Below are 17,661 nucleotides of genomic sequence, written 5' to 3'. Positions count from 1 at the left end.
AAAGAAATCTCTCCATTGTTTATCATTTTTGTGTTGGCATTTGGAATTGACTATTAAACTAGTTTTAGAAAGAATTTTTGGCTTTGACAAAGTTGTGGGAACCTTTTCAGGAGCTAACACAAGTTTCAAAACCTTGAGAAATTATAGACAACATAAAACTTAGTTGCCTTCCCTTCAATGGTTATTGACAGAAATAATCAACTATCAAATTATTTTCTTGAGCCTATGGATTTTCTAAAATCAAATGAAACTATCGATAATAAAATAGTTACACAATGAAGCAACATAGTAGTAAGAGGCTTTTGTTTTCCTATAAATTGATTAAAATCAATGGGAAATTAAGTGGGGCATGAAATGGCAATATTTGGTGATATCTTGGGGCTATTTTCTAAACATAGATCTAGGATCCCTATAAATATAGTTGGTATGGATTCATAATGGACTTACCAATAACAAGGCATAAATAGACTCACAATGAAATTAGAAAATGCTACAAGAATATAAGAAAATGAAAAAAAAATATGTGTAGAGTGCATGTGGAGGAAAATAAGACAACCAAAATCATACATTTTGATAATAAGAATTTAGGGGGTGCAATGATTTTTTTTTTTAAATAACAACTAAGATAATATGTACATGGATTAGTAACTAACCTCAAAAATAAGGTTTGAGTTGTATCTCATCCATTAGAATAAGATCTTTTTCATTTATCTATGAAAGCAAGAAATTATTATCTTGTTTATACTTGCTTATGATATATGGACTGCTCCACAGGAAATATAATATTGTATTCCTTTACCCTTGTCTTAGTCTTCATCCCATTTCAATATGAAAGCACATTCATTGAAAAATCTATCAGTTCTCATTCTATAATAATTCATTTTGAAGTTCGTTACTAATAATCTTAAGGCATTTCATATAATGTTCCATTCTTTGCTTGAATCCCATCAAGTCAACCGCTCTCACTACTATTCCATCACTCTCTAGCATCTCCAACCATCATGAAATTTCAAGAGTAGATAAACCTTTTTACATAGGGATTATTTTTTCTCTCTTAGGCAGACAACATAAAAGGGCATTTACTAGTGGTTCTCTTTGGCATGATCTTATCAACCTAGAATCATCCTTTAGGTTATTGTTCTAGTAGAATTGGCCAATCTATTTCCTTGGGGGTAATAATTTGACAAGGTTGTCAAATAAATACCATATTTCAATACCCATTCATTTATGTGGGTTCCTACATATGCCTATACATTATAAAACAAATTAATGTAAAATGACCACCAAATTTCATGATTATTCGGTCCAAGAAGTCACAAACAAAAGCTTCAATATCTTCCTTAAGTGTAACTACCCTTTTTCACCTTTTGACGTAATCCATGTATATGAACTCCCATATATCTCTTGCATGGAATCATACTTCAACCTCACACATAATCTATGTTTCATGATACTTTTCCCTCTTAGATTGGACACATTCCTCTGACGTATATGTTATATGTGTATTTGCATTCATTCATATTCAAATTTAATATATTTTAAAATCAGTTTGTTTACATTACAAATAGTTATCTCTCATAAATGCAATTTTATATATTTGTGATTTTGTATCATCCAATATATTATTCAAAGTATACTTTACTGTTGGGGTAACCATTGCACCTCTTTTTGATACAAGTGCTAATATATATAAATGTCTCTAAAATATATGTTGGTTATAAGATCATCTAAAGGAAGACTATTCATTGTAGGAACATGTAATACAGAATTGCTTAAGCCTTATATCATAAAGATGCTGCATCGGATGAAAGAAAAAGTTAGTGTTAAGTTTAAATCTTCAACAATACAAAAATAAATTTCTCACAATACTTTATTTATTTATTTAAGTTTAAAATATAAACACGACATGAAATAGTTCTGATATTTCCACTTTGAAAATACAGAACAATTTGTGCGGGTCACTAAATACGACGTCCTTTTAAAAAAATGCCTTTTTCAATTTGAAGTTGCAGTACAAATACAGATGATATGAGAAGCAGTCAACATCAATTGATTCTTCTACAGTTCGTTCGAATCTCTCCTTGCGTTCCAGTAAGAGGTTTGATGTTTCCCATCCTCACCATTGCAGCCGCAAAATCTGTGAAAAATGCTTCCTGATCAGTGTTGTATGTTGTCACCTGAGCATCTGGAAAACATCCATTAAATAATTCCTGATCCGAGTGGAAATGAACTTTTCCCAAATCTCAATTTTTTCTAATAATTGTTGTCAAAACCATCAGCTATGGAGGAGTCCAGGGGTGCAATGTTGTTGTCACCAGCACCACTGTTGACGGGACAAATGTTTTGCAAAGAAGCTGCAAATCCGTTGTCTCTGTTGGATTCATAGTAGATTCTTGACCGATGGTATGAGCTCCTACAGGTAGACATTAAGTTTAAATTAGATTCTTCAATTAACCAATCAGTAGCGCTCGCTTCTCAATGAAAATAGATTGTAGTAAATTTGCTTACCTGAAAGAGCAACCATATCCTGAGCAGAAAGTCTTTGAGCTTGGAATGCTGAGATTAGAGAGGTAAGGCTCGAAGTGGGCCCTGGAAGGTTGTTGTTTGCATCACTCAGACTAGCACTCCTCGAATCTCGCCTTCCAAGCATTATAGTCCAGCTTGGAACTCCCAACTAGTAATTACAAACACAAATTTAGAATGTCTATATGTAAGTAAATAGGGAACGACTTATAGGTAAAAGTCCCGAATAATAATTTGACTTATAGGTAAATGTCTCTCCTGTGAAAGTCGCGGTGTCGTCTAGAAGAACAGATCCATCGCAACCCTGAAAGCCACATTCAAATCCAAAACGAACACCATGTAAACATAATCTCTATGATCCAGCGCTTGCTTTATCGCGGCTTTGACTATAGGCAATGCCTGGGGACACGTCCCATTGTAAAAGTTTGGAGTAAGTTGAGCATAGACCCTGTTAGGTCGCGGAGACAACTGAGAGGAGGTGAATCAGTTGTCAAATAAATTCAAACCAAAAACAACTTATCCAAACTTAATGCTTAATACTGGTAAACCAAACTTTATGTTAGACAGTTTATTAGTTAATTACAGTACCGGTAAAGATTAATGTATGAAACATAAAGCCAATAATATCCACAACACATAACACCAATATTTGTACGTGGAAACCCTGTAAAGGGAAAAACCACGGTGGAAAACCTTACCCACAATCAGATAATACTACTGCAGATAGTATGTGTATACAATAGGGGGTCTGCACATGGAGAAAGACCAAGTTCCTAGAGCTCAATGCTCAATCACAAATAGGAGTCACACTGACTACAATTGGATGGTTAAATCCAATAATGATATACTGCTCAAAGTAGCATCTTCATATGCTGGATTCAGTACCGGTGTAGTTCTGATATGCCTTCACAAAAACCTTCCTTCAACCTTCAAATGATGTCTGCGTGTATAGCTCTACTTATTCTTGCATATACCGAATTACAATCCTTTTCACATTCACATTTTGATCTTATAAATAAGATCTTATATTTATACCGAAGCCTAGGACCAAAATGTATAGGTCGGTTTTACAAAAGATATTACAATAAAAATAATTTACAAGTAAAACAATAACCGATGCAATATCCGATTCAACATGTCAGCTTAATGCATTTACAACATTAATAAATCATCTCCATAGCGTGTCGTGCTGATCTGGAATAGATAAGTCTGTCGGTGCTTATCCTGAACCTATTTGCCAGTAACAACAAATATGCAAACTCGAATATACCAATGAACAAATCTCCAAGACAAAGTGTCCAAACGATGTCTTCGGCATAATCAAGTATTTTCCATGTCAATCCAAGTGTCTGTGAACAATATATCTTGTCGGTGAATAAGATATAAGTGACTGTGCATAAGTCACTTGCTTGCCGGTGAACATTGTCAATTCTCCAAGTATTAACCAGAGTTAATAAGTTTTGATATCAATGACAAAACCATATCAACATATCCAAAATACCAACAATCTCCCCCTTTGGCATTGATGGCAATACAAGATGGAAAAACCATCAAAGTGCCAAAACAAAAATGCCAAATATCAGAAACCAACAATCTCCCAAAAAGAGATCATCACCAAAAATCAAACTTCAGATATAGAGAGCAATCAATCTCTCCCAAAATAACAATTTCTCCCCCTAGGAGTAACATGTGTTTTCTTTGTGTTTTTCCATATCAATCTCTCCCCCTTTGATATCAAATGCCAAAGCAATACAAAAACCAGATTCAAATACAAAATACCAACTTATTCAGTATACCAACTACTCCCCCTGAGAAGTAGCTCTCCTCATCAAAGCCAGAATAAAATATTTCTCTGTTAATTCTATCGGTTGATGACAAACATCAACTATCTAAGTTTCTACCAGTGGGGGTATGACCCCAAGCTGATCTCTAAGATATTCAAAAGTCAAAGGCTTAGTGAAAATATCTGCAATCTGTTCTTTAATATTCACATAAACCAATTTTACTTCTTTTGCTTCAACATTCTCTTTCAGAAAATTCAGTTTGATAGAAACATGTTTAGCTTTAGAATGTAGTACCGGATTCTTAGATATATCAATTGCTAATGTATTATCACAATAGATAGTTATAGGTTCCTTTCATTTTACCTTTATGTCCTTCAACATTTTCTTAAGCCATAATATTTGTGTACAGTTAGTTGTTGCTGCAACATATTCTGATTCAGCTGTTGATAAAGATGTGCAACTTTGTTTCTTACTCAACCAAGAAATTAATCTACTTCCAAGAAAAAATGCTCCGCCGGTGGTGGTTTTTCTGTCATCCACATCTCTTGGCCAATTTGCATTTGTGTATACACATAATTCAAAGTTTTCATCTCTAGGATATTATAAGCCAAGATTTGTAGTTCCTTGTAAGTATCAGAAAATCCTTTTTACTGTTGATTCATGATTTTCTTTAGGATTACTCTGAAATCTTGAAACAATATATACTGCATTCATAATATCAGGTCTTGTTTGTGTCAAATATAGGAAACCTCCTATCATAGATTTGTACCTAGTCAGATTAACAGGTGTAGATTCATTCCTTAGTGATAATTTGTCATTTGTAGTCATAGGTGTGCTTACCGGTTTAGAGTTTTCCATCCCAAATTTCTTTAGTAACTCCTTCAAGTACTTAGATTGACTCAAGAATGTACCTTTATCAGTTTGTGAAATCTGCAATCCTAAAAAGAATTTTATCTCTCCAATCATAGACATTTCAAATTCTTGTTGCATTTTAATAGAAAAGTCTTTACATAATCCATCTTCTCCTCCAAAGATTATATTGTCAACAAAAACTTCTATAACCAAGATGTCATCATTAGTCACTTTATAGTATAAATTGTTGTCAACATTACCGTTAGAAAAACCAATCTTCAAAAGATATTTATCCAATCTTGCATATCAAGCTCTTGGAGCTTGCTTCAACCCATACAAAGTTTTCCTTAACCTGCAAACCATATCTTTGTTATCTATCAAATAAAATCCATCACGTTGCTCAATGTAAACTTCTTCTTTAAGATCTCCATTTAGAAATACACATTTAATATCTATATGATATACTTTGTAGTTCTTGTGTGCTGCAAAAGCCAAGAATAATCAGACTACCTTAATTCTAGCTACCGGTGCAAAGGTTTCATTGTAATCAATTCCTTCTTTCTATGAATATCCCTTACACACTAGTCTTTCTTTATTTATGATTACCTTACCATATTCATTGAGTTTGTTTCTAAATACCCATTGTGTTCCAATTACATTTTTGTCTTTAGGCCGGGGAACTAATGTCCATGTGTTATTCTTTTCAATTTGTTCTAGTTCTTCTTCCATAGCTTTAATCCAATGTTTATCTTCACATGCCTCATTAATTGATGATGGTTCAATTTGAGAAATAACACATACCTCTTCATTTTCCAGTCGTCCTCTTGTCATAACTCTTTGATACTTGTTCCCAATTATCTGATCTTCAGAGTGATTCAGTCTTACATACTGGGGTGTCTTCGTTTGCTATTGTTCTTAAATTACAGTGGAATTTTTAGATGATACCGATGTAACTGGATCTTCATTCTGTACTGGTGTGTGTTCATTTATCAGTATCTTTGTTGCCAGTTCAGAGTCTATATACCTTGAAGTTCCACTAAACTGTTCATCAATCTTCACATTTGTACTCTCAACAATTTTCTACAATCTCTTGTTAAAACATCTATATGCCTTGCTCTTAGATGAATAACCAAGAAATATTCCTTCATCACTTCTAGGATCAAATTTGTCAATATACTCATCTCTCCTAATATAGCATTTACTTCCAAATATTCTGAAATATTTAAGAGTAGGAGTAATACCAAACCATAGTTCATGAGCTGTCTTACTAGTTTCTCCTTTGATGTGAACTTTGTTGAATGTATAAACCGATGTACTCACTACCTCTCTCCAATATGCATGTGGTAGATTTTTTTCAGATAACATACTTCTAGCTACATCCAAGATAGTTCTATTTTTCTTTTCTACAACTCCATTTTGTTGTGGTGTCTGGGGTGCTGATAGCTATTTTCTGATTCCATTTACTTCATAGAATGTATTAAATTCCTTAGATGTAAATTCTCCTCCTTGATCTGAGCTCAAAAATTTGATTTTCTTACCAGTTTCATTTTCTACCATCACCTTGAATAGTTTGAATTTTTCAAGTGATTCTGATTTTTCTCTGAGAAAAGTAACCCAACACATTCTAGAATAGTCATCAATGATTAGCATGAAATATCTATCACCTTGTAAGCTTTTAGTTCTAGCTAGACCACATAAATCAATATGAATTAAGTCAAGAGCATTATTGGATTTTTCTAGAATACTTTAAAAAGATGCTCTAACTTGTTTTCCAAATTGACATTCCTTACATACCGGATTGTGAGGCTTAACAATCTTAGGTAAATCTCTAACTGCCTTAGTAGTACTGATTTTCACAGTGCAATCAAAATTTACATGACAGAGTCTCTTATGCCATAGCCAACTTTCATCAATATGTGCAATCAAGCATGTCTTTTCATTGTTATTTAAATGAAAGATGTTACCTCTAGTTTGATTATCGGTTGCAATTTCCAAACCAATTCTGTTCATGATTTTGCATTTCTCATTCTTGAATTGTAACTGAAATCCTTTCTCAACTATTTGACTAACACTCAATATATTATGCTTTAAACCTTCAACATAGTAAACATTGTCAGTATTATGCTTACCATCAAGAGATATAGTACCTTTATCTTTGATCAAACAAGCTTTATCATCTCCAAATCTTAGTAGACCTCCATTATATTCCTGAAAAGTCAAGAATTTACTTTTATCACCAGTCATATGATGTGAACATCATGAATCAATGATCTATTCATCCTTAACTTCAATTTTAGCTTCCAGGGCCTGCTCTAACAGTTGAAAAGTAGGTGCTGGTTGATCTTCTATTATAGAAACAAAAACCCATCCATTTTTTTGTCGGATCCTCATCAGAATCATCAGTGACTCCTTCATCAGCAAGATAACAAGACTTGTCTTTATTCTTCTTAAATCTCTATCTCTGATATTCAGGGTTAGGCTTGTATGTTCTTCTAGCTTTTTCTCTCAATCTTGCATGTTTATCAGGGCATCTTGAAGCCATATGACCAATCTTATTATAGTTAAAACATTTAAAGGGTGCTTTACCTTCATACTTATTTCCAACTGGACCTTTATGCATTTTCCTTGCAAATAGTGCTTCAAGTTCTTCAAGTTCTTCATTTTCTCTCCTGCTTTCTTCAAGTTCTATTGCATAAAAGGCTTTCCAATCATACTTGTCAAATGCTGGTGTAGATGATGTTGATTCCTTAAAAGCTAAATCTATCTTTATAGTAGCAACATGACCAAATTCCTCAATTTCAAAAGCTAAAAGTTTTCCAATCAATGTATCCCTAGTTACTAATGTATTAGACATTGTTCTTAACTCATTTATAACAGTAACTTTCATTTTGTATGCTGGTGGCAATCCTCTTAAAACTTTTGAAACAATTTCATCTTCACTTAAGGTTCCTCCACAACATTTAATACCCAAAACAATTTCATTTACTCTTTCCATAAAAGCAGAAATCCTTTCATCTTCTTCCATTTTCATATTTTCATACCTGACTCGGAAGCTTTCAAGTTTTGCAATTTTGACAGTGGAATATCCTTCATTCAATGTTTCCAAATGGTCCCAAATATCTTTATCAATAGAACTATATGATAATCCCATGATTTGTTGATCTGATAATGCGCTCAGAAGTGTTTCTCTTGCTTTACAATCATTTTCTTCATCTTTAGCTAAGGTAGGTGGATTAGACAGATTCTGAGTAGGAGCAGTATAGCCATTCTTTGTAACTTCCTAGATGTCCTTTCCAATGCAATTTAGATGTGTCTCCATCATGATCTTCCATATGCCATAGTTGGTTCCATCAAGTTTAGGATTGTCCTTCCTAAAATAATTTCAAGACATTGGATCTCTTCAAGCTGTTAAACTTTTGCAAAAAGAGAACTAGGCTTTGATACAAATTGTTAGGTCCCAGAGACAACTAAGAGGGGGGGTGAATCAGTACTCAAATAAATTCAAACCAAAAATAACTTATCCAAACTTAATTCTTAATACCAATAAACCAAACTTTATGCCTATAGACAGTTTATCAGTTAATTAGAGTACCAATAAAGATTAATGCATGAAACATAAAGACAATGACATCCACAACACATCACACCAATATTTGTACGTGGAGGTCCTATAAGGGGAAAACCCATGGTGGGAAACCTTACCCATAATTAGATGATACTACTGCAGATAGTATGTGTATACAATAGGGGGTTTGCACATGCAGAATTGCCATGCACCTAGAGCTCACTGTTCAATCACAAATAGGAGTCACACTGACTACAATTGGATGGTTAAATCCAATAATGATGTACTGCTCAAAATAGCATCTTCATATGTTGGATTCAATACCAGTGTAGTTCTGATATGCCTTTACAAAAACCTTCCTTCAACCTTCAAATGATGTCTGCATGTATAGCTCTGTTTATTCTTGCATATACTGAATTACAATTCTTTTCACATTCACATTTTGATCTTACAAATAAGATCTTATATTTATACTGAAGCCTAGGACCAAAATGTATAGGTCGGCTTTACAAAAGATATTAAAATAAAAAAAAATTATAATTAAAACAATAACTGATGCAATATCCAATTCAACATATCGGCTTAATGCATTTACAGCATTAATAAATCATCTCCATAGCATATCATGCTGATCTAGAATAGATAAGCCTGTCGGTGCTTATCCTAAACCTATTTGCCGGTAACAGCAAATATGCAAACTCGAATATACAAATGAACAAATCTCCAAGACAAAGTGTCCAAATGATGTCTTCGACATAACCAAGTATTTTCCATGTCATTCCAAGTGTCGGTGAACAATATATCCTACCGGTGACTATGCATAAGTCACTTGCTTGCCGGTGAACATTGTCAATTCTCCAAGTGTTTACCAGAGTTGATAAGTGTTGACATCAATGACAAAACCATATCAACATATTCAAAATACCAACAGAAACAACTCTTGTTTTCTAACAAGCTGTTTTTATTTTCAATATCAGGAAAAATGAAAGGATCTTTTAAAATATGCCACACGTGATTGCAATAATGATGTAGAGATTTGGATAAGGGAGCAAAGTGAATACGAGGTGTTTTATATACCGCAATATAAGTGCTACATCATGATAAAACAAACACATTGATGAGGCTTCGATGGATTTCTGCATGGTGCAGGCGGTGAATGTTGATTTTGTTTTGTAAATGATTTTGTGTATGTTAGATATTGTATGTTACTACTATTCATAGCTTTAAGCGAGTTTTTGCAAATTGTCATTAATAGGGAGAAACCCAAAAGGAGGACGGATTTAAAGCTACTTGTTAAAAGACTCCTTCAAATGAGGGAGGAAAGCTTTTGGTTTTCAATTATAGACCCACTTTCAATGTTCACAAGCTTTGGTCAAACCCAAAGCTTCCTCCTTGAGCTCTTCCCATCATTTGTTCATACACTTGCTCAACTCAACTACCATGCTAGGTCTAAACCCCCAAATGTTTAAACTGGAGTTTTGAAGGCTTCACAAGGTTTCCAAGGTTGTTTTGGACTGATTTCAAAAGGTTTTACAAGGTCACATTAACTTACTCCAATCAGATTCTTAATTTTCTTCAAAATAGGGCTACAAGGAATAAGCCCTTTTTAGCCTTCCTGAAACACTATTTTGTTCATTACTCACTCCCATCTTGGAATATCTGAAAAAGGTGAATATTTTTTAGTACCCTTTTGGCCAAAGTCATGAATTAGTGCCAAGAGAGGTCTTGAGGAGGTCAATCTATGACTATTCGATTTTGTAGCCTCAAAACAAGGGTTTTTATGGGGTTTTGGTAACTTAGAGTTTGGCAAATCACTTCACGGCCTTGTACCTTGTCTCCTTTCTCAACACACACCTCTGAAACAAAATTTCAATGTCTACCCTTCCACTAACAATCAAGCATTATGCCAAACAGTTGGCAAACAAATTGAAAATGAACAAGAACCTCTATCAAAACACTGTTTTTTTCTGATTTTCACTATTTTGGGCTGCATACCATAGGGTTAGAACTTTAAAAACCACCTGCACTTTAGTGTCATCAATCCTTAAACAATCTGAAATTAAAAAATGAGCCAAGATCCCAAGCATAACAAGCTTCAAAAGTAATTTGACACCGACATTACTTAATTCTTCAAAAACAGGGAACTCGCTGTCTTGACATACTTCCTCAAACTTTTAAAGTAAAATGGCCTCTCTTGGAGCTCCAACTTGTTTCAAAACCTTCATAGGGAAGGTGCAGACCATTATACCACATTGTAGAATCAAATAGACTTTGAGAACGTCATTTTGGCTTCTTATTTCAATCTACTAAACAAATTATTCACTTAACTTGTCTAGTATTCACTCAAAACCTTCATGTAAGCACAACTCTAGAATAAAATGGAATATTTATAAAATATATACAAGCATACAAGCTTGGAAGAATCCATTGGAGGGTTCCCAGACCTGGATCAACCAAGTTGATGCATTTTGGAACTCCAAACCCTTGATAGGGCAGCAAACAGTCAAAACTGAAACAATTTATTTAAACCACCTTACAAATGCAAATCCAATGAAAAAATTACATGGAAGGATGTTTAGAATATAAATTTCCACTTTACAAAAGGTACAGTATGGATTGCACTCAAAAAGAAGAAAAAACAAGGTAAAACCCAGAATTTTGATATTTTCTCATTAGCAAAACTTAGTCTTTACATTCTCCAACCTTGTCCAAGGCCAAGGAAGGTCTTTTTATAGTGAGACCAAGTAGTTATCAAGCCTTTTATGGACTTTAAGCTTTTGTAACTCCCTTTTCCAAGAAAAATGCAAAAATGACAACTTTTGTTGCTCACATGACAACTTTTTTTTTGCTCAAAAGTGCATTTTTGACAACCTTACTAATTCAATACTTCTAACCACCTAAGAAATGTTTAAAAACATATAAAAAACATGTTCCAATGCTCAAGAAAGCATTACAAGACCTTTTTGGCAATTTTGCACTATTTAGCCAAAAAATGTCAACTCACAGCCTGAAAGGCACAATTTGATCTCTTGAGCCCAAAATGAGATCAAAACCACTAAACCTGACCAAAAATAATATAAAACAACACAATTAACCTAACACAAGACTTTACAAACATTAAACCATTAAATACTCAAAAATGGGAGTTTTGCTCAACTAGGTGCTCCTGCACCATACTCCCCAAAATTGAAAAAATTCCAAGTCCTCTAGGAAATGATACCTGCAAAACAAATGATACCTGCATATCCTATAGGCTTCATCTTGACCTTTGGCATGTAAGCTTATGCTTCATCAAGGATGGCCAAATGAAAAGCTCCTTCCTTCATCTTCACTTGAGGCCTTGCTTCCAAAACCAACATCCACCACCACTGCTTCTGCTCTTAAGATGTAGACCACACCAGCCATGTCCATGTCAGCAAACTCTCATTCCAAAAACAACTCCATGGTGGCATGAGAGAAAAGCCAACAACTTTCATCTCCAAGGTAGGAGTACTGCTCAATCTTGTGTACCAATCCTCGTGCTTGGTGTCTGGCATCAATACCCCAGGAGAAAACATTTCTCCCGTAAAGGTCATGACACCCTAATAAAGACAAATAGCAATCTGATAGTTTTCATGCAAGTAGACCTCTATAGCAACATAATGATCAGCAACAACTAGCTCTGTATCATGCCTGTCAATAGGCTTCTCGAGTGCATGTGACCCTTGTACCATTGCTTCTTCTTGTCCAATATGCTCAACAACTCCATCATCAGGATAAAGACTATGTGCTTCAACCAATTTGGTCTCTACCCCTTGCTCATCCTCAAGAACCTTTGCTATATAAGGTTCCTCTGCAACTCTTCGCTGCTCATTCTTCACTTCAGCATGCATTTGCTGCTCCAAGTGACTGAATGGACTGTCTACCTCTTGAACTTCACGTTATATGGTACTGGGGGTCACTTCTACCGTTAAACCTCCATTGTGTACTGCTTCACCATCTTTTTCTTCAACATCTTCCTCCTGGTGATTCTTATGCTCAGGAAAATCTACTCTCTCAAGCAACCCTAGACCTCTTGTCATATGCCATGTAGGATCATCTTCTTCCCTCATAGAGTTCAAGGTAAAATTTATGCCACCTTGAGTAAATTAATAAACATTCCTATAAGCATCATACATAGTGCAATTGTCATATTGCCATGCTCTTCCAAAGATCAAATGGCAATCTCTCAAGGGCATAATATCACATTCCACCATCTCATAGTAAGAACCAATATTGAAATGAACAACAGACTTCTCTAAGACATCAACCCACTGATCATCACTCAAACCAAATGCTCTGTAAGGTGACTCATGAGGTATCCTTGGTAGATTCAACTTTTCCACCATTTCTAAGGAGACTACGTTGTCAAGAGAACCACTGTCAACTACAACCTTACATACTTTACCCTTGCATTTGCACTTGGTTCTGAAAATGACTTGTCTTGGATCATATCTACTCTCCATGCTGTTAGGAACTTCTTTCTTCAACTCTCACAACTCACAACTCACTGCAAGGACCTACTTCCTTGCTCTGATACCAATCTGATAGGGAGAAACCCAAAAGGAGGACCAATTTAAAGCTACTTGTTAAGAGACTCCTTCAAATGAGAAAGGAAAGGTTTTGGTTTTTAGTTATAGACCCACTTTCAATGTTCACAAGCTTTGCTCAAACCCAAAACTTCCTCCTTGAGCTCTTCCCATCATATGTTCATACACTTGCTCAACTCAACTACCATGCTAGGTCTAAACACCCAAATGTTTAAACTGGAGTTCTGAAGGCTTCACAAGGTTCCCAAGGTTGTTTTGGACTGATTTCAAAAGGTTTTACAAGGTCACCTAAACTTACTCCAATCAGGTTCTTAATTTTCTTCAAAACAGGGCTACAAGGAATAAGCCCTTTTTAGCCTTCCTGAAACACTATTTTGCTCATTACTCACTCCCATCTTAGAATATCTAAAAAAGGTGAATATTTTTTAGTACCCTTTTGGCCAAAGTCATGAATTAGTACCAAGAGAGGTCTTGAGGAGGTCAATCTATGACTATCCTATTTTGTAGCCTCAAAACAAGGGTTTTTATGGGGTTTTGGTAACTTAGAGTTTGGCAAATCACTCCTTGGCCTTGTACCTTGTCTCCTTTCTCAACACACACCTCTGAAACAACATTTCAATTTCTTCCCTGCCACTAACAATCAAGCATTATGCCAAACATTTGGCTAACAAATTAAAAATGAACAAGAACCTCTATCAAAACACTGTTTTTTTTCTAATTTTCACTGTTTTGGGCTGCATACCATAGGGTTAGATCTTCAAAAACCACCTGCAATTTAGTGTCATCAATCCTTAAACAATCTGAAATTAACAAATGAACCAAGATCCCAAGCATAACAAGCTTCAAAATTACTTTGACACCAACATTACTTAATTCTTCAAAAACAGGGAACTCGCTGTCCTGACATACTTCCTCAAACTTTTTAAAGTAAAACGACCTCTCTTGGAGCTCCAACTTGTTTCAAAACCTTCATAGGGAAGGTAGAGACCATTATACCATGTTGTACACTCAAATAGACTTTGAGAACAACATTTTGGCATCTTATTTCAATCTACTAGACAAATTATTCACTTAACTTGTCTAGTATTCACTCAAAACCTTTTTGTAAGCACAACTCTGGAATAAAATGGAATATTTATACACTATATACAAGCATACTATCTTGGAAGAATCCATTTTAGGGTTCCCAGACCTGGATCAACCAAGTTGATGCATTTTGGAACTCCAAACCCTTGACAGGGTAGCAAACAGTCAAAACTGAAATAGTTTATTTAAACCACCTTACAAATGCAAATCCAATGAAAAAATTACATGGAAGGATAGTTAAAATCTACTTTTCAACTTTAAAAAAGGTACAGTATGGATTTGTACAGGTACGATACAGATTGCACTCAAAAAGAAGAAAAAACAAGGTAAAACCCAGAATTTTGTTATTTTCTCATTAGCAAAACTTAGTCTTTACATTCTCCAACCTTGTCCAAGGCCAAGGAAGGTCTTTTTATAGTGATACCAAGTAGTTATCAAGTCTTTTATGGACTTTAAGCTTTTATAACTCCCTTTTCCAAGAAAAATGCAAAAATGACAACTTTTTTTTTGCTCAAAAGTGTGTTTTTGACAACCTTACTAATTCAATACTTCTAACCACCTAAGAAATTTTTAAAAACATATAAAAAACATGTTCCAATGCTCAAGAAAGCATTAGAAGACCTTTTTGGCATTTTTCCACTATTTAGCCAAAAATTGTCAACTCACAGCTTGAAAGGCACAATTTGATCTCTTGAGCCCAAAATGAGATCAAAACCACTAAACCTAACCAAAAACAACATAAAACAACACAATTAACCTAACACAAGACTTTACAAACATTAAAGCATTAAATACTCAAAAATGGGAGTTTTGCTCAACTAGGTGCTCCTGCACCATACTCCCCAATACTGAAACAGTTCCAAGTCCTCTGGGAAATGATACTTGCAAAACAAATGATACCTGCAAATCATATAGGCTTCATCTTGACCTTTGGCATGTAATTGTCTTCTGCTTCATCAGGCATGGCCAAATGAAAAGCTCCTTCCTTCATCTTCACCCGAGGCCTTGCTTCCAAAACCAACATCCACAACTGCTGCTGCTAATCATAAGATGTAGACCACACCAGCCATGCAAATGTCAGCAAAATCTCATTCCAAAAACAACTCCATGGTGCCATGAGAGAAAAGCCAACAACTTTCATCTCCAAGGTAGGAGTACTGCTCAATCTTGTGTACCAATCCTGGTGTTTGGTGTCTGGCATCAATACCCCAGGAGAAAACATTTCTCCCATAAAGGTCATGACACCCTCATAAAGACAAATACCAATCTGATAGTGTTCATGCATCTAGACCTCTGTAGCAACATAATGATCAACAACAACTATCTTTGTATCATGCCTGTCAATAGGCTTCTCAAGTGCATGTGACCCTTGTACCATTGCTTCTGCTTGTCCAATTTGTTCAACAACTCCATCATCAGGATAAAGACTATGTGCCTCAACCAATTTGGTCTCTACCCCTTTCTCATCCTCAAGAACGTTTGCTATATAAGGTTCCTCTGCAACTCTTCGCTGCTCATTCTTCACTTCAGCATGCATTTGCTGCTCCAAGTCACTGAATGGACTATCTACCTCTTCAACTTCACCTTATACGGTATTGGGGGTCACTTCTACTGCTAAACCTCCATTGTGTAATGCTTCACCATCTGATTCTTCAACATCTTCCTCCTGGTGATTCTTATGCTCAGGAAAATCTACTCTCTCAAGCAACCCTAGACCTCTTGTCATATGCCATGTACGATCATCTTCTTCCATCATAGAGTTCAAGGTAAAATTTATGCCACCCTGAGTAAATTGATAAACATTCTTATAAGCATCATACATAGTGCAATTGCCATATTGCCATGCTCTTCCCAATATCAAATGGCAATCTCTCAAGGGCATAATATCACATTCCACCATCTCATAGTAAGATTCAATATTGAAATGAACAACACACTTCTCTAAGACATCAACCCACTGATCATCACTCAAACCAAATGCTCTGTAAGGTGACTCATGAGGTATCCTTGGTAGATTCAACTTTTCCACCATTTCTAAGGAGACTACGTTGTCAAGAGAACCACTGTCAACTACAACCTTACATAGTTTACCCTTGCATTTGCACTTGGTTCTGAAAATGGCTTGTCTTGGATCATATCTACTCTCCATGTTGTTAGGAACTTCTTTCTTCAACTCTCACAACTCACAACTCACTGCAAGGATCTACTTCCTTGCTCTGATACCAATTTGATAGGGAGAAACCCAAAAGGAGGACCAATTTAAAGCTACTTGTTAAGAGACTCCTTCAAACGAGAGAGGAAAGGTTTTGGTTTTCAGTTATAGACCCACTTTCAATGTTCACAAGCTTTTCTCAAACCCAAAACTTCCTCCTTGAGCTCTTCCCATCATTTGTTCATACACTTGTTCAACTCAACTACCATGCTAGGTCTAAACCTCCAAATGTTTAAAATGGAGTTTTGAAGGCTTCACAAGGTTTCCAAGGTTGTTTTGGACTGATTTCAAAAGGTTTTACATGGTCACCTAAACTTACTCCAATTGGATTCTTAATTTTCTTCAAAACAGGGCTACAAGGAATAAGCCCTTTTTAGCCTTCCTGAAACACTATTTTGCTCATTACTCACTCCCATCTTAGAATATCTAAAAAGGGTGAATATTTTTTAGTACCCTTTTGGCCAAAGTCATTAATTAGTGCTAAGAGAGGTCTTGAGGAGGTCAATCTATGACTGTCCTATTTTGTAGCCTCAAAAGCAGGGTTTTTATGGGGTTTTGGTAACTTAGAGTTTGGAAAATCACTCCATGGCCTTGTACCTTGTCTCCTTTCTCAACACACACCTCTGAAACAACATTTCACTCTCTTCCCTACCACTAACAATCAAGAATTATGCCAAACAGTTGGCAAACAAATTGAAAATGAACAAGAACCTCTATCAAAACACTGTTTTTTTTTTGTTTTTTTTCTTCTGATTTTCACTATTTTGGGCTGCATACCATAGGGTTAGAACTTTAAAAACCACCTGCACTTTAGTGTCATCAATCCTTAAACAATCTAAAATTAACAAATGAGCCAAGATCCCAAGCATAACAAGCTTTAAAAGTACTTTGACACCAACATTACTTAATTCTTCAAAAACAGGGAACTCGCTGTCCTGACACACTTCCTTAAACTTTTTAAAGTAAAATGGCCTCTCTTGGAGCTCCAACTTGTTTCAAAACCTTCATAGGGAAGGTGCAGACCATTATACCACGTTTTAGACTCAAATAGACATTGAGAACAACATTTTG

General features: G+C 35.3%; 1 protein-coding gene across 1 annotated transcript; it reads right to left on the bottom strand.

The window, feature by feature from the left end:
- Positions 1-2,045: 2,045 nt before the first annotated feature.
- Positions 2,046-12,596, bottom strand: LOC131045652 (peroxidase 2-like). The gene is made up of 5 exons (XM_057979261.2): positions 12,351-12,596; positions 2,827-2,991; positions 2,509-2,674; positions 2,316-2,413; positions 2,046-2,177 (listed from the first exon to the last, which is right to left on the bottom strand). Exons 1-5 carry the CDS (start codon positions 12,594-12,596, stop codon positions 2,046-2,048), a joined length of 807 nt encoding a protein of 268 aa, XP_057835244.1.
- Positions 12,597-17,661: the final 5,065 nt, after the last annotated feature.

This window comes from Cryptomeria japonica, chromosome 3, assembly GCF_030272615.1.
Source record: "Cryptomeria japonica chromosome 3, Sugi_1.0, whole genome shotgun sequence".
Classification (NCBI taxonomy): Eukaryota; Viridiplantae; Streptophyta; class Pinopsida; order Cupressales; family Cupressaceae; genus Cryptomeria; species Cryptomeria japonica.
Note: the sequence above shows the minus strand (reverse complement) of the source record. Positions and strands in the feature narration are given on the sequence as shown.